The 21,735-nt window shown below is 48.5% G+C and overlaps 1 protein-coding gene across 1 annotated transcript in view; it reads right to left on the bottom strand.

Moving 5' to 3' along the window:
- LOC135511944 (BAH and coiled-coil domain-containing protein 1-like) overlaps nucleotides 1-21,735 on the bottom strand; it is a 121,927-nt gene that overhangs the window by 37,178 nt on the left and 63,014 nt on the right. The window contains 6 exon segments of the mRNA XM_064933476.1: nucleotides 12,070-12,409; nucleotides 14,175-14,368; nucleotides 15,666-15,788; nucleotides 15,938-16,234; nucleotides 16,448-16,735; nucleotides 16,738-18,558. Coding sequence (XP_064789548.1) covers nucleotides 12,070-12,409; nucleotides 14,175-14,368; nucleotides 15,666-15,788; nucleotides 15,938-16,234; nucleotides 16,448-16,735; nucleotides 16,738-18,558 — 3,063 coding nt within the window.

Below are 21,735 nucleotides of genomic sequence, written 5' to 3'. Positions count from 1 at the left end.
TCATCCTCTCTCTTCTGGGGTGTAGGGGTTTCTTATCTTTCCTACAGCATCATCCTTTCTCTCCTGGGGTGTAGGGGTTTCTTATCTTTCCTACAGCGTCATCCTGTCTCTTCTGGGGTGTAGGGGTTTCTTATCTATCCTACAGCATCATCCTCTCTCTCCTGGGGTGTAGGGGTTTCTAATCTTTCCTACAGCATCATCCTCTCTCTCCTGGGGTGTAGGGGTTTCTTATCTTTCCTACAGCTTCATCCTCTCTCTCCTGGGGTGTAGGGGTTTCTTATCTTTCCTACAGCATCATCCTCTCTCTCCTGGGGTGTAGGGGTTTCTTATATTTCCTACAGCATCATCCTCTCTCTCCTGGGGTGTAGGGGTTTCTTATCTTTCCTACAGCATCATCCTCTCTCTCCTGGGGTGTAGGGGTTTCTTATCTTTCCTACAGCTTCATCCTCTCTCTCCTGGGGTGTAGGGGTTTCTTATCTTTCCTACAGCTTCATCCTCTATCTCCTGGGGTGTAGGGGTTTCTTATCTTTCCTACAGCTTCATACTCTCTCTCCTGGGGTGTAGGGGTTTCTTATATTTCCTACAGCTTCATCCTCTCTCTCCTGGGGTGTAGGGGTTTCTTATCTTTCCTACAGCATCATCCTATCTCTCCTGGGGTGTAGGGGTTTCTAATCTTTCCTACAGCGTCATCCTCTCTCTTCTGGGGTGTAGGGGTTTCTTATCTTTCCTACAGCATCATCCTTTCTCTCCTGGGGTGTAGGGGTTTCTTATCTTTCCTACAGCGTCATCCTGTCTCTTCTGGGGTGTAGGGGTTTCTTATCTATCCTACAGCATCATCCTCTCTCTCCTGGGGTGTAGGGGTTTCTAATCTTTCCTACAGCATCATCCTCTCTCTCCTGGGGTGTAGGGGTTTCTTATCTTTCCTACAGCTTCATCCTCTCTCTCCTGGGGTGTAGGGGTTTCTTATCTTTCCTACAGCATCATCCTCTCTCTCCTGGGGTGTAGGGGTTTCTTATCTTTCCTACAGCATCATCCTCTCTCTCCTGGGGTATAGGGGTTTCTTATCTTTCCTACAGCATCATACTCTCTCTCCTGGGGTGTAGGGGTTTCTTATCTTTCCTACAGCTTCATCTTCTCTCTCCTGGGGTGTAGGGGTTTCTTATCTGTCCTACAGCATCATCCTCTCTCTCCTGGGGTGTAGGGGTTTCTTATCTTTCCTACAGCTTCATCCTCTCTCTCCTGGGGTGTAGGGGTTTCTTATCTTTTCTACAGCATCATCCTCTCTCTTCTGGGGTGTAGGGGTTTCTTATCTTTCCTACAGCTTCATCCTCTCTCTTCTGGGGTGTAGGGGTTTCTTATCTTTCCTACAGCTTCATCCTCTCTCTCCTGGGGTGTAGGGGTTTCTTATCTTTCCTACAGCATCATCCTCTCTCTCCTGGGGTGTAGGGGTTTCTTATCTTTCCTACAGCTTCATCCTCTCTCTCCTGGGGTGTAGGGGTTTCTTATCTTTCCTACAGCATCATCCTCTCTCCTGGGGTGTAGGGGTTTCTTATCTTTCCTACAGCATCATCCTCTCTCTCCTGGGGTGTAGGGGTTTCTAATCTTTCCTACAGCTTCATCCTCTCTCTCCTGGGGTGTAGGGGTTTCTTATCTTTCCTACAGCTTCATCCTCTCTCTCCTGGGGTGTAGGGGTTTCTTATCTTTCCTACAGCTTCATACTCTCTCCTGGGGTGTAGGGGTTTCTTATCTTTCCTACAGCTTCATCCTCTCTCCCTGGGGTGTAGGGGTTTCTTATCTTTCCTACAGCATCATCCTCTCTCTCCTGGGGTGTAGGGGTTTCTTATCTGTCCTACAGCTTCATCCTCTCTCTCCTGGGGTGTAGGGGTTTCTTATCTTTCCTACAGCATCATCCTCTCTCTCCTGGGGTGTAGGGGTTTCTTATCTGTCCTACAGCTTCATCCTCTCTCTCCTGGGGTGTAGGGGTTTCTTATCTTTCCTACAGCATCATCCTCTATCTCCTGGGGTGTAGGGGTTTCTTATCTTTCCTACAGCTTCATCCTCTCTCTCCTGGGGTGTAGGGGTTTCTAATCTTTCCTACAGCTTCATCCTCTCTCTCCTGGGGTGTAGAGGTTTCTAATCTTTCCTACAGCTTCATCCTCTATCTCCTGGGGTGTAGGGATTTCTAATCTTTCCTACAGCTTCATACTCTCTCTCCTGGGGTGTAGGGGTTTCTAATCTTTCCTACAGCTTCCTACTCTCTCTCCTGGGGTGTAGGGATTTCTAATCTTTCCTACAGCATCATCCTCTCTCTCCTGGGGTGTAGGGGTTTCTTATCTTTCCTACAGCTTCATCCTCTCTCTTCTGGGGTGTAGGGATTTCTTATCTTTCCTACAGCATCATCCTCTCTCTCCTGGGGTGTAGGGGTTTCTTATCTTTCCTACAGCATCATCCTCTCTCTCCTGGGGTGTAGGGGTTTCTAATCTTTCCTACAGCATCATCCTCTCTCTCCTGGGGTGTAGGGGTTTCTTATCTTTCCTACAGCATCATCCTCTCTCTCCTGGGGTGTAGGGGTTTCTTATCTTTCCTACAGCTTCATCCTCTCTCTCCTGGGGTGTAGGGGTTTCTTATCTTTCCTACAGCTTCATCCTCTCTCTCCTGGGGTGTAGGGGTTTCTTATCTTTCCTACAGCATCATCCTCTCTCTTCTGGGGTGTAGGGGTTTCTTATCTTTCCTACAGCATCATCCTCTCTCTCCTGGGGTGTAGGGGTTTCTTATCTTTCCTACAGCTTCATCCTCTCTCTCCTGGGGTGTAGGGGTTTCTTATCTTTCCTACAGCTTCATCCTCTCTCTCCTGGGGTGTAGGTGTTTCTTATCTGTCCTACAGCATCATCCTCTCTCTCCTGGGGTGTAGGGGTTTCTTATCTTTCCTACAGCATCATCCTCTCTCTCCTGGGGTGTAGGGGTTTCTTATCTTTCCTACAGCTTCATCCTCTCTCTCCTGGGGTGTAGGTGTTTCTTATCTGTCCTACAGCATCATCCTCTCTCTCCTGGGGTGTAGGGGTTTCTTATCTTTCCTACAGCATCATCCTCTCTCTCCTGGGATCTAGGGGTTTCTTATCTTTCCTACAGCATCATCCTCTCTCTCCTGGGGTGTAGGGGTTTCTTATCTTTTCTACAGCTTCATCCTCTCTCTCCTGGGATGTAGGGGTTTCTTATCTTTCCTACAGCTTCATCCTCTCTCTCCTGGGGTGTAGGCGTTTCTTATCTGTCCTACAGCATCATCCCCTCTCTCCTGGGGTGTAGGGGTTTCTTATCTTTCCTACAGCTTCATCCTCTCTCTCCTGGGGTGTAGGGGTTTCTTATCTTTCCTACAGCATCATCCTCTCTCTCCTGGGGTGTAGGGGTTTCTTATCTTTCCAACAGCATCATCCTCTCTCTCCTGGGGTGTAGGCATTTCTTATCTTTCCAACAGCATCATCCTCTCTCTCCTGGGGTGTAGGCGTTTCTTATCTTTCCTACAGCATCATCCTCTGTCTCCTGGGGTGTAGGCGTTTCTTATCTTTCCTACAGCATCATCCTCTCTCTCCTGGGGTGTAGGGGTTTCTTATCTTTCCTACAGCTTCATACTCTCTCTCCTGGGGTGTAGGGGTTTCTAATCTTTCCTACAGCTTCATCCTCTCTCTCCTGGGGTGTAGGGGTTTCTTATCTGTCCTACAGCTTCATCCTCTCTCTCTTGGGGTGTAGGGGTTTCTTATCTGTCCTACAGCATCATCCTCTCTCTCCTGGGGTGTAGGGGTTTCTTATCTGTCCTACAGCTTCATCCTCTCTCTCCTGGGGTGTTGGGGTTTCTTATCTTTCCTACAGCATCATCCTCTCTCTCCTGGGGTGTAGGGGTTTCTTATCTTTCCTACAGCTTCATCCTCTCTCTCCTGGGGTGTAGGTGTTTCTAATCTTTCCTACAGCGTCATCCTCTCTCTTCTTGGGTGTAGGGGTTTCTTATCTTTCCTACAGCTTTATCCTCTCTCTCCTGGGGTGTAGGGGTTTCTTATCTTTCCTACAGCATCATCCTCTCTCTCCTGGGGTGTAGGGGTTTCTTATCTTTCCTACAGCTTCATCCTCTCTCTCCTGGGGTGTAGGGGTTTCTTATCTTTCCTACAGCATCATCCTCTCTCTCCTGGGGTGTAGGGGTTTCTTATCTTTCCTACAGCATCATCCTCTCTCTCCTGGGGTGTAGGGGTTTCTTATATTTCCTACAGCTTCATCCTCTCTCTCCTGGGGTGTAGGAGTTTCTTATCTTTCCTACAGCTTCATCATCTCTCTCCTGGGGTGTAGGCGTTTCTTATCTTTCCTACAGCATCATCCTCTCTCTCCTGGGGTGTAGGGGTTTCTAATCTTTCCTACAGCATCATCCTCTCTCTCCTGGGGTGTAGGGGTTTCTTATCTTTCCTACAGCTTCATCCTCTCTCTCCTGGGGTGTAGGGGTTTCTTATCTTTCCTACAGCATCATCCTCTCTCTCCTGGGGTGTAGGGGTTTCTTATATTTCCTACAGCTTCATCCTTTCTCTCCTGGGGTGTAGGGGTTTCTTGTCTTTCCTACAGCTTCATCATCTCTCTCCTGGGGTGTAGGGGTTTCTTATCTTTCCTACAGCATCATCCTCTCTCTCCTGGGGTGTAGGGGTTTCTAATCTTTCCTACAGCATCATCCTCTCTCTCCTGGGGTGTAGGGGTTTCTTATCTTTCCTACAGCTTCATCCTCTCTCTCCTGGGGTGTAGGCGTTTCTTATCTTTCCTACAGCATCATCCTCTCTCTCCTGGGGTGTAGGGGTTTCTTATCTTTCCTACAGCTTCATCCTCTCTCTTCTGGTGTGTAGGGGTTTCTTATCTTTCCTACAGCTTCATCCTCTCTCTCCTGGGGTGTAGGGGTTTCTTATCTTTCCTACAGCATCATCCTCTCTCCTGGGGTGTAGGGGTTTCTTATCTTTCCTACAGCATCATCCTCTCTCTCCTGGGGTGTAGGGGTTTCTAATCTTTCCTACAGCTTCATCCTCTCTCTCCTGGGGTGTAGGGGTTTCTTATCTTTCCTACAGCTTCATCCTCTCTCTCCTGGGGTGTAGGGGTTTCTTATCTTTCCTACAGCTTCATACTCTCTCCTGGGGTGTAGGGGTTTCTTATCTTTCCAACAGCTTCATCCTCTCTCTCCTGGGGTGTTGGGGTTTCTTATCTTTCCTACAGCTTCATCCTCTCTCTCCTGGGGTGTAGGGGTTTCTTATCTTTCCTACAGCATCATCCTCTCTCTCCTGGGGTGTAGGGGTTTCTTATCTGTCCTACAGCTTCATCCTCTCTCTCCTGGGGTGTAGGGGTTTCTTATCTTTCCTACAGCATCATCCTCTCTCTCCTGGGGTGTAGGGGTTTCTTATCTGTCCTACAGCTTCATCCTCTCTCTCCTGGGGTGTAGGGGTTTCTTATCTTTCCTACAGCATCATCCTCTATCTCCTGGGATGTAGGGGTTTCTTATCTTTCCTACAGCTTCATCCTCTCTCTCCTGGGGTGTAGGGGTTTCTAATCTTTCCTACAGCTTCATCCTCTCTCTCCTGGGGTGTAGGGGTTTCTAATCTTTCCTACAGCTTCATCCTCTATCTCCTGGGGTGTAGGGATTTCTAATCTTTCCTACAGCTTCATACTCTCTCTCCTGGGGTGTAGGGGTTTCTAATCTTTCCTACAGCTTCCTACTCTCTCCTGGGGTGTAGGGATTTCTAATCTTTCCTACAGCATCATCCTCTCTCTCCTGGGGTGTAGGGGTTTCTTATCTTTCCTACAGCTTCATCCTCTCTCTTCTGGGGTGTAGGGGTTTCTTATCTTTCCTACAGCATCATCATCTCTCTCCTGGGGTGTAGGGGTTTCTTATCTTTCCTACAGCATCATCCTCTCTCTCCTGGGGTGTAGGGGTTTCTTATCTTTCCTACAGCATCATCCTCTCTCTCCTGGGGTGTAGGGGTTTCTTATCTTTCCTACAGCATCATCCTCTCTCTCCTGGGGTGTAGGGGTTTCTTATCTTTCCTACAGCATCATCCTCTCTCTACTGGGGTGTAGGGGTTTCTAATCTTTCCTACAGCATCATCCTCTCTCTCCTGGGGTGTAGGGGTTTCTTATCTTTCCTACAGCTTCATCCTCTCTCTCCTGGGGTGTAGGCGTTTCTTATCTTTCCTACAGCATCATCCTCTCTCTCCTGGGGTGTAGGGGTTTCTTATCTTTCCTACAGCTTCATCCTCTCTCTTCTGGTGTGTAGGGGTTTCTTATCTTTCCTACAGCTTCATCATCTCTCTCCTGGGGTGTAGGGGTTTCTTATCTTTCCTACAGCATCATCCTCTCTCTCCTGGGGTGTAGGGGTTTCTTATCTTTCCTACAGCATCATCCTCTCTCTCCTGGGGTGTAGGGGTTTCTAATCTTTCCTACAGCTTCATCCTCTCTCTCCTGGGGTGTAGGGGTTTCTTATCTTTCCTACAGCTTCATCCTCTCTCTCCTGGGGTGTAGGGGTTTCTTATCTTTCCTACAGCTTCATACTCTCTCCTGGGGTGTAGGGGTTTCTTATCTTTCCTACAGCTTCATCCTCTCTCTCCTGGGGTGTTGGGGTTTCTTATCTTTCCTACAGCTTCATCCTCTCTCTCCTGGGGTGTAGGGGTTTCTTATCTTTCCTACAGCATCATCCTCTCTCTCCTGGGGTGTAGGGGTTTCTTATCTGTCCTACAGCTCCATCCTCTCTCTCCTGGGGTGTAGGGGTTTCTTATCTTTCCTACAGCATCATCCTCTCTCTCCTGGGGTGTAGGGGTTTCTTATCTGTCCTACAGCTTCATCCTCTCTCTCCTGGGGTGTAGGGGTTTCTTATCTTTCCTACAGCATCATCCTCTATCTCCTGGGATGTAGGGGTTTCTTATCTTTCCTACAGCTTCATCCTCTCTCTCCTGGGGTGTAGGGGTTTCTAATCTTTCCTACAGCTTCATCCTCTCTCTCCTGGGGTGTAGGGGTTTCTAATCTTTCCTACAGCTTCATACTCTCTCTCCTGGGGTGTAGGGGTTTCTAATCTTTCCTACAGCTTCCTACTCTCTCCTGGGGTGTAGGGATTTCTAATCTTTCCTACAGCATCATCCTCTCTCTCCTGGGGTGTAGGGGTTTCTTATCTTTCCTACAGCTTCATCCTCTCTCTTCTGGGGTGTAGGGGTTTCTTATCTTTCCTACAGCATCATCATCTCTCTCCTGGGGTGTAGGGGTTTCTTATCTTTCCTACAGCATCATCCTCTCTCTCCTGGGGTGTAGGGGTTTCTTATCTTTCCTACAGCATCATCCTCTCTCTCCTGGGGTGTAGGGGTTTCTTATCTTTCCTACAGCATCATCCTCTCTCCCTGGGGTGTAGGGGTTTCTTATCTTTCCTACAGCATCATCCTCTCTCTCCTGGGGTGTAGGGGTTTCTTATCTTTCCTACAGCTTCATCCTCTCTCTTCTTGGGTGTAGGGGTTTCTTATCTTTCCTACAGCTTCATCCTCTCTCTCCTGGGGTGTAGGGGTTTCTTATCTTTCCTACAGCATCATCCTCTCTCTCCTGGGGTGTAGGGGTTTCTAATCTTTCCTACAGCATCATCCTCTCTCTCCTGGGGTGTAGGGGTTTCTTATCTTTCCTACAGCTTCATCCTCTCTCTTCTGGGGTGTAGGGGTTTCTTATCTTTCCTACAGCATCATCATCTCTCTCCTGGGGTGTAGGGGTTTCTTATCTTTCCTACAGCATCATCCTCTCTCTCCTGGGGTGTAGGGGTTTCTTATCTTTCCTACAGCATCATCCTCTCTCTCCTGGGGTGTAGGGGTTTCTTATCTTTCCTACAGCATCATCCTCTCTCTCCTGGGGTGTAGGGGTTTCTTATCTTTCCTACAGCATCATCCTCTCTCTCCTGGGGTGTAGGGGTTTCTTATCTTTCCTACAGCTTCATCCTCTCTCTTCTTGGGTGTAGGGGTTTCTTATCTTTCCTACAGCTTCATCCTCTCTCTCCTGGGGTGTAGGGGTTTCTTATCTTTCCTACAGCATCATCCTCTCTCTCCTGGGGTGTAGGGGTTTCTAATCTTTCCTACAGCTTCATCCTCTCTCTCCTGGGGTGTAGGGGTTTCTTATCTTTCCTACAGCTTCATCCTCTCTCTCCTGGGGTGTAGGGGTTTCTTATCTTTCCTACAGCTTCATACTCTCTCCTGGGGTGTAGGGGTTTCTTATCTTTCCTACAGCTTCATCCTCTCTCTCCTGGGGTGTTGGGGTTTCTTATCTTTCCTACAGCTTCATCCTCTCTCTCCTGGGGTGTAGGGGTTTCTTATCTTTCCTACAGCATCATCCTCTCTCTCCTGGGGTGTAGGGGTTTCTTATCTGTCCTACAGCTTCATCCTCTCTCTCCTGGGGTGTAGGGGTTTCTTATCTTTCCTACAGCATCATCCTCTCTCTCCTGGGGTGTAGGGGTTTCTTATCTGTCCTACAGCTTCATCCTCTCTCTCCTGGGGTGTAGGGGTTTCTTATCTTTCCTACAGCATCATCCTCTATCTCCTGGGATGTAGGGGTTTCTTATCTTTCCTACAGCTTCATCCTCTCTCTCCTGGGGTGTAGGGGTTTCTAATCTTTCCTACAGCTTCATCCTCTCTCTCCTGGGGTGTAGGGGTTTCTAATCTTTCCTACAGCTTCATACTCTCTCTCCTGGGGTGTAGGGGTTTCTAATCTTTCCTACAGCTTCCTACTCTCTCCTGGGGTGTAGGGATTTCTAATCTTTCCTACAGCATCATCCTCTCTCTCCTGGGGTGTAGGGGTTTCTTATCTTTCCTACAGCTTCATCCTCTCTCTTCTGGGGTGTAGGGGTTTCTTATCTTTCCTACAGCATCATCATCTCTCTCCTGGGGTGTAGGGGTTTCTTATCTTTCCTACAGCATCATCCTCTCTCTCCTGGGGTGTAGGGGTTTCTTATCTTTCCTACAGCATCATCCTCTCTCTCCTGGGGTGTAGGGGTTTCTTATCTTTCCTACAGCATCATCCTCTCTCTCCTGGGGTGTAGGGGTTTCTTATCTTTCCTACAGCATCATCCTCTCTCTCCTGGGGTGTAGGGGTTTCTTATCTTTCCTACAGCATCATCCTCTCTCTCCTGGGGTGTAGGGGTTTCTTATCTTTCCTACAGCTTCATCCTCTCTCTTCTTGGGTGTAGGGGTTTCTTATCTTTCCTACAGCTTCATCCTCTCTCTCCTGGGGTGTAGGGGTTTCTTATCTTTCCTACAGCATCATCCTCTCTCTCCTGGGGTGTAGGGGTTTCTAATCTTTCCAAAAGCTTCATCCTCTCTCTCCTGGGATGTAGGGGTTTCTTATCTTTCCTACAGCTTCATCCTCTCTCTCCTGGGGTGTAGGGGTTTCTTATCTTTCCTACAGCATCATCCTCTCTCTTCTGGGGTGTAGGGGTTTCTTATCTTTCCTACAGCATCATCCTCTCTCTCCTGGGGTGTAGGGGTTTCTTATCTTTCCTACAGCTTCATCCTCTCTCTCCTGGGGTGTAGGGGTTTCTTATCTTTCCTACAGCTTCATCCTCTCTCTCCTGGGGTGTAGGTGTTTCTTATCTGTCCTACAGCATCATCCTCTCTCTCCTGGGGTGTAGGGGTTTCTTATCTTTCCTACAGCATCATCCTCTCTCTCCTGGGGTGTAGGGGTTTCTTATCTTTCCTACAGCTTCATCCTCTCTCTCCTGGGGTGTAGGTGTTTCTTATCTGTCCTACAGCATCATCCTCTCTCTCCTGGGGTGTAGGGGTTTCTTATCTTTCCTACAGCATCATCCTCTCTCTCCTGGGATCTAGGGGTTTCTTATCTTTCCTACAGCATCCTCCTCTCTCTCCTGGGGTGTAGGGGTTTCTTATCTTTTCTACAGCTTCATCCTCTCTCTCCTGGGATGTAGGGGTTTCTTATCTTTCCTACAGCTTCATCCTCTCTCTCCTGGGGTGTAGGCGTTTCTTATCTGTCCTACAGCATCATCCCCTCTCTCCTGGGGTGTAGGGGTTTCTTATCTTTCCTACAGCTTCATCCTCTCTCTCCTGGGGTGTAGGGGTTTCTTATCTTTCCTACAGCATCATCCTCTCTCTCCTGGGGTGTAGGGGTTTCTTATCTTTCCAACAGCATCATCCTCTCTCTCCTGGGGTGTAGGCGTTTCTTATCTTTCCTACAGCATCATCCTCTCTCTCCTGGGGTGTAGGGGTTTCTTATCTTTCCTACAGCATCATCCTCTCTCTCCTGGGGTGTTGGTGGTTTCTTATCTTTCCTACAGCTTCATACTCTCTCTCCTAGGGTGTAGGGGTTTCTAATCTTTCCTACAGCTTCATCCTCTCTCTCCTGGGGTGTAGGGGTTTCTTATCTGTCCTACAGCTTCATCCTCTCTCTCCTGGGGTGTAGGGGTTTCTTATCTGTCCTACAGCATCATCCTCTCTCTCCTGGGGTGTAGGGGTTTCTTATCTGTCCTACAGCTTCATCCTCTCTCTCCTGGGGTGTTGGGGTTTCTTATCTTTCCTACAGCATCATCCTCTCTCTCCTGGGGTGTAGGGGTTTCTTATCTTTCCTACAGCTTCATCCTCTCTCTCCTGGGGTGTAGGGGTTTCTAATCTTTCCTACAGCGTCATCCTCTCTCTTCTTGGGTGTAGGGGTTTCTTATCTTTCCTACAGCTTTATCCTCTCTCTCCTGGGGTGTAGGGGTTTCTTATCTTTCCTACAGCATCATCCTCTCTCTCCTGGGGTGTAGGGGTTTCTTATCTTTCCTACAGCTTCATCCTCTCTCTCCTGGGGTGTAGGGGTTTCTTATCTTTCCTACAGCATCATCCTCTCTCTCCTGGGGTGTAGGGGTTTCTTATCTTTCCTACAGCATCATCCTCTCTCTCCTGGGGTGTAGGGGTTTCTTATATTTCCTACAGCTTCATCCTCTCTCTCCTGGGGTGTAGGGGTTTCTTATCTTTCCTACAGCTTCATCATCTCTCTCCTGGGGTGTAGGCGTTTCTTATCTTTCCTACAGCATCATCCTCTCTCTCCTGGGGTGTAGGGGTTTCTAATCTTTCCTACAGCATCATCCTCTCTCTCCTGGGGTGTAGGGGTTTCTTATATTTCCTACAGCTTCATCCTCTCTCTCCTGGGGTGTAGGGGTTTCTTATCTTTCCTACAGCTTCATCCTCTCTCTCCTGGGGTGTAGGGGTTTCTTATCTTTCCTACAGCATCATCCTCTCTCTCCTGGGGTGTAGGGGTTTCTAATCTTTCCTACAGCATCATCCTCTCTCTCCTGGGGTGTAGGGGTTTCTTATCTTTCCTACAGCTTCATCCTCTCTCTCCTGGGGTGTAGGGGATTCCTCTCTCAACACCTCTACTGCTATCTGGTCTCCACCTTTCTTTCCATATCCTTCTTTCACACATTCTCTGTAAATGTTTATCTCTCCCGCTACTCCTTTCCCTCTCTTGCTTTCTCTCTCACACACATTTTGGCTCTCACTCCTCCTTCCCTCGCTCTCCTTCTCTCCCTCCTCTTTTATCTCAGTAGTAAATGGAGGCTGGTACAGACCATAACCTTGGGAACAGATGAAATGTTCCAGTGTTTCTTGTCTCTCCTCCACAGAGCAGAGGGAATCAGGGAGAAGACCAACTCTGGCTATCCTCTTGTGTCTGTATTTTAGGGGGTGTTGATGAATACTATATCAGACATAAAGACACACCACAAGAGAGAGAGCCAGAGACTAAAGCTCAAGAGGGAGTGCCTGTGGTGCATATTTGTGAGTAAAATGAAGAAACTGAGAAAGCTGGGAGAGAGTGTGTGACAGGGTCAGAGTGCGTGGGCTACTTGTGTGTGACAGGGTCAGAGTGCGTGGGCTACTTGTGGGTGACAGGGTCAGAGTGCGTGGGCTACTTGTGGGTGACAGGGTCGGAGTGCGTGGGCTACTTGTGGGTGACAGGGTCAGAGTGCGTGGGCTACTTGTGTCTGACAGGGTCGGAGTGTGCCAGGAAACATACAGCTCAGACATCAGTCCATCCATCCAAACTCACCTGGCTCTAAGGATTGTGGGTAATCCTGAGGCGGCTGTCCCTCTCCTCTTTCCCCTCTCTCCACTACTTTTGACAGGTGTGAGGGCGCGGGGCTTAGAGCTGGTGATCTCGGGGCTGCAGCCGCAGGGCTGGGGGCGGGGTTTAGAAGGTTCTGGGGGTGTGGTCTACTGGAAGGGGAGTGGCAGCAGGGTGATTGGTGGCTGCTAGGACACACCCCCTGTGAGGGAGGGGTAGTCTTGGAGGGAGGGGTGTGGGAGAAGAGCTTAGCAGCACGAGAGGTTCTCGAGGTCTCATGGAGAGGACGGTCATCAATGGTGATAGTGGTTTCCTCTGCCTTCCTCTATAGGGAGGTGGAGGGGAGTAGACAAAGAAATGTAGAGGGATGGACGAAAGGAGATGTGGGAGAGAGAAAAGAGGGGGGAGAGACAGAGGGGAAAGAAGTTAGATCTGTTTTGAGCCCATGAGAAGAGCCACGTATTCCTTAAAAACCATTACCATCATGTTAGGAACACAGTGGGGGTTCTTGGGCAAACGCCACAAGCTAGTACAGACCTTTACAGACAGCCAAAGGTCATTGGCAATCTGCTAGGATCCTTTGTCTCTTGACAAACTTTCTCTTTAAAAACTAAAAACCTGTTTTTTCCCTTTATCTATTTTGAAATGTCCCTGGCTCTTGTGGTTGAATATGCTACTGAATATGCTGAAGATGGTGAAAGCATGAACTCTGGGTTTGTTTCAGCATGTTATTTCCTAACTTCCTGATCCACGTGTGCAGACAGTTTCACAACATCATGACTGTTGGTCATAGTCAAGAGGGAACCTGCAGTGTAGAAAAATAATTTGGGTTACTGTTACTGGGAGCAAAAGTCACTGGGTTTAAGAGTATTCTCTCCATTAAAGGTTGCACACAAGTGTTGAGAGTGTATGTGTTGCCTTTGAGTAGTGTGTGTGTGTGTGTGTGTGTGTGTGTGTGTGTGTGTGTGTGTGTGTGTGTGTGTGTGTGTGTGTGTGTGTGTGTGTGTGTGTGTGTGTGTGTGTGTGTGTTTATCTGTGGGTAGTGTGTGAGTGTTACCCTTGAGTAGTGTGTGTGTGTTTACCTGTGAGAGTGTATATGTGTGTGTGTTTACCTGTGAATGTGTGTGTGTGTTTACCTGTGAGAGTGTGTGTGTTTACCTGTGAGAGTGTGTGTGTTTACCTGTGAGAGTGTGTGTGTGTTTACCTGTGAGAGTGTGTGTGTTTACCTGTGAGAGTGTGTGTGTTTACCTGTGAGAGTGTGTGTGTGTTTACCTGTGAGAGTGTGTGTGTGTTTACCTGTGAGAGTGTGTGTGGGTTTACCTGTGAGAGTGTGTGTGTTTACCTGTGAGTGTGTGTGTGTTTACCTGTGAGTGTGTATGTGTTTACCTGTGAGAGTGTGTATGTGTTTACCTGTGAGAGTGTGTGTGTGTTTACCTGTGAGAGTGTGTGTGTTTACCTGTGAGAGTGTGTGTGTTTACCTGTGAGAGTGTGTGTGTGTGTGTTTACCTGTGAGAGTGTGTGTGTGTTTACCTGTGAGAGTGTGTGTGTGTGTTTACCTGTGAGTGTGTGTATGTGTTTACCTGTGAGAGTGTGTGTTTACCTGTGAGAGTGTGTATGTGTTTACCTGTGAGAGTGTGTGTGTGTTTACCTGTGAGAGTGTGTGTGTGTTTACCTGTGAGAGTGTGTGTGTGTGTGTGTTTATCTGTGAGAGTGTGTGTGTTTACCTGTGAGAGTGTGTGTGTGTTTACCTGTGAGAGTGTGTGTGGGTTTACCTGTGAGAGTGTGTGTGTGTTTAACTGTGAGAGTGTGTGTGTGTGTTTACCTGTGAGAGTGTGTGTGTGTTTACCTGTGAGAGTGTGTGTGTGTTTACCTGTGAGAGTGTGTGTGTGTTTACCTGTGAGAGTGTGTGTGTGTGTTTACCTGTGAGAGTGTGTGTGTGTGTTTACCTGTGAGAGTGTGTGTGTGTTTACCTGTGAGAGTGTGTGTGTGTTTACCTGTGAGAGTGTGTGTGTGTTTACCTGTGAGAGTGTGTGTGTGTTTACCTGTGAGAGTGTGTGTGTGTTTACCTGTGAGAGTGTGTGTGTGTTTACCTGTGAGAGTGTGTGTTGTCGGTGCATGTGCTCCATGGCCCTGTGTTGTTGTTGGTGGTGGTGGTGCTGCAGGGCATAGAGCTCCTGTTGTCGTAGGAACGGAGAACGGGAGTAAACAGAGTGATGCTGCATGTGGGGTGACAGGCCTCGGGCTCCATAGACCGAGGGCCACAGAGCTGACTGTTCCATCACATCTAGAGAGAGCAAGAGAGAGAGAGAGAGAGAGAGAGAGAGAGTGAGTTTGCAGTAATTTCTGGAGGCCTGTTTTCACTTTGTCATTGTGGGTTGTTGTGTGTATATTGATGAGGAAAGGGATGTATTTGGTCCATTTTAGAGTGGGGCTGTAACGTAACAAAGGATGGAAAAGGGAAGGGGTTTGAATACTTTCCGAATGCACTGTATTTGCACATAATATTACATTTGAAATGTCTTTATTCTTTTGGAACTTTTGTGAGTGTAATGTGTACTGTTTTTTATTGTTTATTTCACTTTGGTTTATTAACTATTTCACTTGCTTTGGAAATGTAAACATATGTTTCACATGCCAATAAAGCCCTTTAAATTGAAATTCAATTGAGAGAGAGAAAGAGGATCTAACTGTGTTGTTTCTGTCAGTGTGGCCTCAGCCATCTCTCTCTCTCTCCCTCTCTCTCTCTTTCTCCCTCTCCCTCTCTCCCTCTTTCTCCCTCTCCCTCTCTCCCTCTTTCTCCCTCTCTCCCTCTTTCTCCCTCTCCGTCTCTCTCTCTCTCATGGTTGTGTCTTTATGTGCATGGCAAGACACACATTCCCATACATCCCATCAGACGCACACACACATCCCTCCGTGGCTGCCACTGCCGTTGCTGGGAACCTTTGTTCTGTGAGATTAACCTGAGTGGGCTTAAGTTTCCCTGGGGAAGGGTTCAGTGGATGCACTTCCCCTCTCTGTAGGAACTCCCAAGGAGCGAGGCAAGAGAGCAGGCAGATAATTACATTTCACAGCCTGTTTGCAAAGGAGCAGCAACACACACACACGCCACTATCATCTGACTAGGCCATACCTCACACACACCGCAAAATTCCACCACATAGGAACACACACTCATCCCACACACTCACACACTGCATCTCTCTGTCTGTAGCTGAACCATGAGAAGAAGTGCCATCTCTCTCCCTGTGTTTTAGTATCATTAGCTAATCATAGTAAAATGGTTGACTAAGTCTCTGTTTTTCATGGCTCTGATAATGGGTAATCTGATAATTATGCAAACCATTCTAATGGAGGTTCATCTTCAGCGTTGGCTAACTGGCTGTGTGTGTGTGTGTGTGTGTGTGTGTGTGTGTGTGTGTGTGTGTGTGTGTGTGTGTGTGTGTGTGTGTGTGTGTGTGTGTGTGTGTGTGTGTGTGTGTGTGTGTGTGTGTGTGTGTGTGTGTGTGTGTGTGTGTGTGTGTGTGTGTGTGTGTGTGCGTCTGTGTGTGTACAGGGCCTGCATGTGTGTTTGTGTGTCTTACCCAGGTGGTGGTGTGCAGGCTCAGAGGGCAAGACCACCAGGGAGCCAGAGGGATCCTGGGACAGAGGCAGGCCAGGGCCGAACCCTGGGCCCATACTCTGGTGCAGCGCAGCATGGCTCAGACCTGAGAGACAGAAAACACAAGATTAGAACATGAACTTTGGGTTTGTTTCTGCATGTTATTTCCACACTTCCTGATCCACGTGTAAAGACAGTTGCACAACATTGCGAGCGTTTGTCATGGTCTGTGGGGAAACTGCATGCTCAGCTCACCATATGAATGGCCCATCCAGAGGGAGGGACTTCCAGTCCGCTGCATCCAATGGTGGTGGGAGTGAGCAGAAGGGTCTCCACTTAATTGGCTGGCCCCACCAGGCACCAGAAGGTGAGAGGTCAGGTCACCATGGCAACTGCTGGATGGGTGGATCCTGGCAAACTCCACTCTCTCCTGGCTTTCCCTGATGAGGAGTTCTCTGTCTCGGTCGAGGTGATGAAGGCTGAGCTGCTCCTCAGTCATCCTCTTCCTCTCTTCTGCCTCCCGGCCCAGCGGGTACACAGACCGAGACACACCTGGCAACATACAAAGAGAGGGTTTAGACAGCAGATATGGCAACCTTAAAACAAAGCTAACCTAGCAATGTCAAAATTCATAATTCATAATCCATAAGTAATGCCAGACTTCTAACACAATGCAGCTGTAGAAAAAGTCGCAAAACCATTAAAAAAACGTTTAGATAGTGAAGTTAATATAAATACAGAGAGATACATAGATCCAGCTCTCACCTTTGACACTGGGCAGCACCCTGCCCTGACGGCTGTGTCCTGGGGGGGTGTCTGATGGGTGTTGGGGGGGCTCTCTCTGCCGGGCGACCGCCACAGCTATACCCACAGGGGGCTGTCGTACCTCCCCCTCCCCGTGTGTCTCCCCCGCCTCCCTTCTACCTCTCCCCCCTCCGTCCATCCTCTCCCCCTCGCTGGTGGACCCTCTCCTGGGTGGTAGGGGCTGTTTGGGGGCCTCCTGAGGGGTGCTGGATCTACCCCCCTTCTCGCCCCCCGGCTTCAGGCAGCCCAGCCCCCGAAGAGACTCCTCTGGGAGAGCACCAAAGGCTGCTGGGAACTGTAGTTCATCAGGTTCTTCATGGCGCTGCTCTCTCCTTCTGGGTGGGGGGAGGAGTGGGAGGAGGGATGAGGTGCTGTCTTACAGTGCTGTTGATCGTGGTGGTTTTGAGTCTTGTTATCTGGGTAGGACTCTGTGTATGGGGAGATCCTCCTCTCGTCTTCTTGGGGACCCCTCGGTATCCCCCAGGGGTGCAGCGTGGGGGGAGTATGACCCCTGTACCCCATGACAACACCCTCACTCTTCTGATTCTGCTTCCCCCCCTCTCTCCCCTTCTCAGTCCCTGATCCATCAGAACCCGCCCCGCTTCCATGACTACTGTGCCGCTGGTGCAGTATCCTAGCAACCTTCTGTCCCTCTCTCTGGGCACCTCCACTCCCCCCCAACCCCCCCTTTCCATCAGGAGGACTTGAGTGTGAACAGTCCCGGAAGGGCGGGGTGCTGGCGTTGGGCCCAGTCTTGGTGGCTTGGTGCCCAGGTCTGGGGTGAGCACTCTGGGCTTCCAGAGGCAGGGAGGCCCGGTAGACCTCTAGGACCTCCAGGCCTCCCCTGGAGGAAGAAGCCTCTAGGCTGCAAGAGCGAGGCCCAGACTGGCGGTTAGGGTTATGTGGCTGAGGCTGGGAGTTGGGCTGGGTGTTCTGGCTGTGGTGTTGGTTGTAGTTGTGGTTCTGGTTCCAGTCCGGGGGCTTGTCTGCCTTGCAGTAGCCCAGCTGCTGCTGTGGCTGTGGCTGCTGCGTCTGGGACGGCGGCTTCCTCTGGCAGCTACTAGACTGAGGACGATCAGGATGAGGATGAAGAGAAGGAAGACTTTCACTAGATCCTCCTCCTCCTCCTCCTCCTCCGCTGTTCTCTGCCCCTTTTACACCCTTATCTCCTCCTCCAGCACCATGGCAGTCAGGGGACCCCATGTCCCCTAAAGGCCCGACTGAGGGGATGTACGTTGGGCCAGAGACTTTTACCTCCCTCCCAGATACTCCATCTTTAGGATGGGTGAGGGTGAGTGGGGCGGGGGCAGGGGGGCAGTAGAACTCAGGGTGAGGGTGATGGGGGTGATGAGGGTGGTGCAGCCAGCCCCCTCCCACAGCAGGGCCCATGTGTAGGGGTGGAGGAGGGGGCGGGGGCGGGGGCATGGAGTAGGAAGCCATGGCATGGGGGTTGTGGGGTCCCATCATGGCTGCTCGACGCAGACAGTCTGACGAGGAGGAGGGGAGAGTTTCGCTTATCCTCATCTCCCCGCTTACCCCCCCTTCCTTGGAGCATCGTCTCGTCCCCCCACTACCACTCCCCTGGGGTCTGCTACCCCCTCCACTCCCACAGCTGTTCAGGGACCCGTCCTTGGACACAGAGTCTCCGTTGGATAGTTTGCTAAGTTGAGCACAGTTGTGTTTGGAGCCCTGGTTTGCAGGGTCGTCCCTGTATTCTGTGGGCAGGCTGGGGGTTTTGTGTCTGTGGTCCTCCTCACCCATGTGAGTGGGGAGGGAGTGGGGTTGAGAGAACGGATGACGCTGATGTTGATGGTGTTGATGATGATGTCTCTCTTTGCTCTCCTGGTGTCTCTCTTTGCTGATGGATTTCTCTTTCGACACACTCTTTTCCACCATCCCCAGTTCCTTGGAGCTCTTTTGGAGACCCCCTCCACCTCCTCCTCCCCCAGAGTCTGTTTCTCTGCTGCAGGACCCCAGAGGATGTCCGGGGGCAGTCCTAGACAGTGGCGGAAGGCTGTGATTGGTTGAGAGAAGAGGGGACTGGGACTGCAGGCTTCGCAAGTAGAAATGATCTGAAAATAAATGACATAGTTTAAATATTATTAATAGGCATTACAGATACAGTGGGGAGAACAAGTATTTGATACACTGCCGATTTTGCAGGTTTTCCTACTTACAAAGCATGTAGAGGTCTGTTATTTTTATCATAGGTACAGTTCAACTGTGAGAGACGGAATCTAAAACAAAAATCCAGAAAATCACATTGTATGATTTTTAAGTAATTAATTTGCATTTTATTGCATGACATAAATATTTGATACATCAGAAAAGCCAAACTTAATATTTGGTACAGAAACCTTTGTTTGCAATTACAGAGATCATACGTTTCCTGTAGTTCTTGACCAGGTTTGCACATACTGCAGCAGGGATTTTGGCCCACTCCTCCATACAGACCTTCTCCAGGTCCTTCAGGTTTCGGGGCTGTTGCTGGGCAATACAGACTTTCAGCTCTTAATAAATAATAATAATATATCCCATTTAGCAGACGCTTTTGTCCAAAGCGACTTACAAGTCGGCTGGGGCCACTACTTTTACATATGGGTGGCCCCAGCGGGAATCGAACCCACGACGCTTGGCGTTGCAAGCGCCATGCTCTACCGACTGAGCCACACAGGACCCTCCAAAGATTTTCTATTGGGTTCAGGTCTGGAGACTGGCTAGGCCACTCCAGGACCTTGAGATGCTTCTTACAGAGCCAGTCCTTAGTTGCCCTGGCTGTGTGTTTCGGGTCGTTGTCATGCTGGAAGACCCAGCCACGACCCATCTTCAATGCTCTTACTGAGGGAAGGAGGTTGTTGGCCAAGATCTCGCGATACATGGCCCCATCCATCCTCCCCTCAATACGGTGCAGTCGTCCTGTCCCCTTTGCAGAAAAGCATCCCCAAAGAATGATGTTCCCACCTCCATGCTTCACGGTTGGCATGGTGTTCTTGGGGTTGTACTCATCCTCCTTCTTCCTCCAAACACAGCGAGTGGAGTTTAGACCAAAAAGCTCTATTTTTGTCTCATCAGACCACATGACCTCCTCCCATTCCTCCTCTGGATCATCCAGATGGTCATTGGCAAACTTCAGACGGGCCTGGACATGCACTGGCTTGAGCAGGGGGACCTTGCGTGCTCTGCAGGATTTTAATCCATGACGGCGTAGTGTGTTACTAATGGTTTTCTTTGAGACTGTGGTCCCAGCTCTCTTCAGGTCATTGACCAGGTCCTGCCGTGTAGTTCTGGGTTGATCCCTCACCTTCCTCATGATCATTGATGCCCCACAAGGTGAGATCTTGCATGGAGCCCCAGACCGAGGGTGATTGACCGTCATCTTGAACTTCTTCCATTTTCGAATAATTGCGCCAACAGTTGTTGCCTTCTCACCACGCTGCTTGCCTATTGTCCTGTAGCCCATCCCTGCCTTGTGCAGGTCTACAATTTTATCCCTGATGTCCTTACACCGCGCTCTGGTCTTGGCCATTGTGGAGAGGTTGGAGTCTGTTTGATTGAGTGTGTGGACAGGTGTCTTTTATACAGGTAACAAGTTGAAACGGGTGCAGTTAATACAGGTAATGAGTGGAGAACATGAGGGCTTCTTAAAGTAAAACTAACAGGTCTGTGAGGGCCGGAATTCTTAATGGTTGGTAGGTGATCAAATACTTATGTCATGCAATAAAATGCAAATTAATTAATTAAAAATCATACAATGTGATTTTCTAGATTTTTGTTTTAGATTCCGTCTCTCACAGTTGAAGTGTACCTATGATCAAAATTACAGACCTCTACATGCTTTGTAAGTCGGAAAACCTGCAAAATCGGCAGTGTATCAAATACTTGTTCTACCAACTGTATATATTTGGAAAATTAAATAATATTTTTAAAAAGAGGAAAAATCTCTCAAAGTCTCTCAATTCAATTCAAGGGGCTTTATTGACATTGGAAACATATGTTTACACTGCCAAAGCAAGTGGAATAGACCAACAAAAATGTACAAAGTTTTATTATATTACACTAACAAGTTCCAAAATAATAGACATTTCAAATGTTAAAGTACAAAAGGGAAAATAAATAAAAATAAGTAAAGGTTTGTATTCACGATGGTGTTTGTTCTTCACTGGTTGCCCTTTTCTTGTGGCAACATGTCACACATATTGCTAATGGGATTGCACACTAGATAAGGGATTTTATACAAATTGAGTTTGTTTTCGAATTCTTTGTGGATCTGTGTAACCTGACGGAACTAGGAGTTTAGGAAGTGCAGCTCAGTTTCCATTTCATTTTGTGGGCAGTGTGCACATAACATGTCTACCTACAATGGCCTTTCTCAACAGCAAGACTTTGCTCACTGAGACTGTTTTTTTTTTTATATTACTAGGCAAGTCAGTTAAGAACAAAATCTTATTTTCAATGACGGCCTAAGAACAGTGGGTTAACTGCCTGTTCAGGGGCAGAACGACAGATTTGTACCTTGTCAGCTCGGGGATTTGAGCTTGCAACCTTCCGGTTACTAGTCCAATGCTCTAACCACTAGACTACCCTGCCAACCATACATAGTCAAGCACTTTCGTTTACGTTTGGGTCAGTCACAGTGTTCAGGTATTCTGCCACTGTGTACTCTCTGTTTAGGGCCAAATATCAATCTAGTATGCTCCGTTCTTTTGTTAATTCTTTCCAATGTGTCAAGTAATTATCTTTTTGTATTCTGATGATTTGGTTGGGTTTAATTGTGCTGCTGTCCTGGGGCTCTGTGTGGTCTGTTTGTGTTTGTGACCAGCTTGCTTAGGGGACTCTAGGTTGATCTCTCTGTAGGTGATGGCTTTGTTATGGAAGGTTTGGGAATCGCTTCCTTTTAGGTGGTTGTAGAAATCTGCATGCATAGTCTCAATTTGGTGTTTGTCCCATTTTGTGAATACTTGATTGGTGAGCAGAGCCCAACCCGTAAAGGGCAATGGGTTCTATAACTGATTCAAGTATTTTTAGCCAGATCCTAATTGGTATGTCAAATGTTATGTTCCTTTTGATGACATAGAATGCTCTTCTTGCCTTGTCTCTCAGATCTATCACAGCTTTGTGGAAGTTACCTGTGACGCTGATGTTTAGGCCAAGGTATGTATAGTTTTTTGTGTGCTCTAGGGCAATGGCGTCTAGGTGGAATTTGTATGTGTTCCTGGCAACTGGACATTTTTTGGTACACCATCATTTTT

Source organism: Oncorhynchus masou, chromosome 24, assembly GCF_036934945.1.
Source record: "Oncorhynchus masou masou isolate Uvic2021 chromosome 24, UVic_Omas_1.1, whole genome shotgun sequence".
Classification (NCBI taxonomy): domain Eukaryota; kingdom Metazoa; phylum Chordata; class Actinopteri; order Salmoniformes; family Salmonidae; genus Oncorhynchus; species Oncorhynchus masou.
The sequence above is the reverse complement of the archived record's forward strand: the minus strand, read 5'-3'. Positions and strand labels throughout refer to the sequence as shown.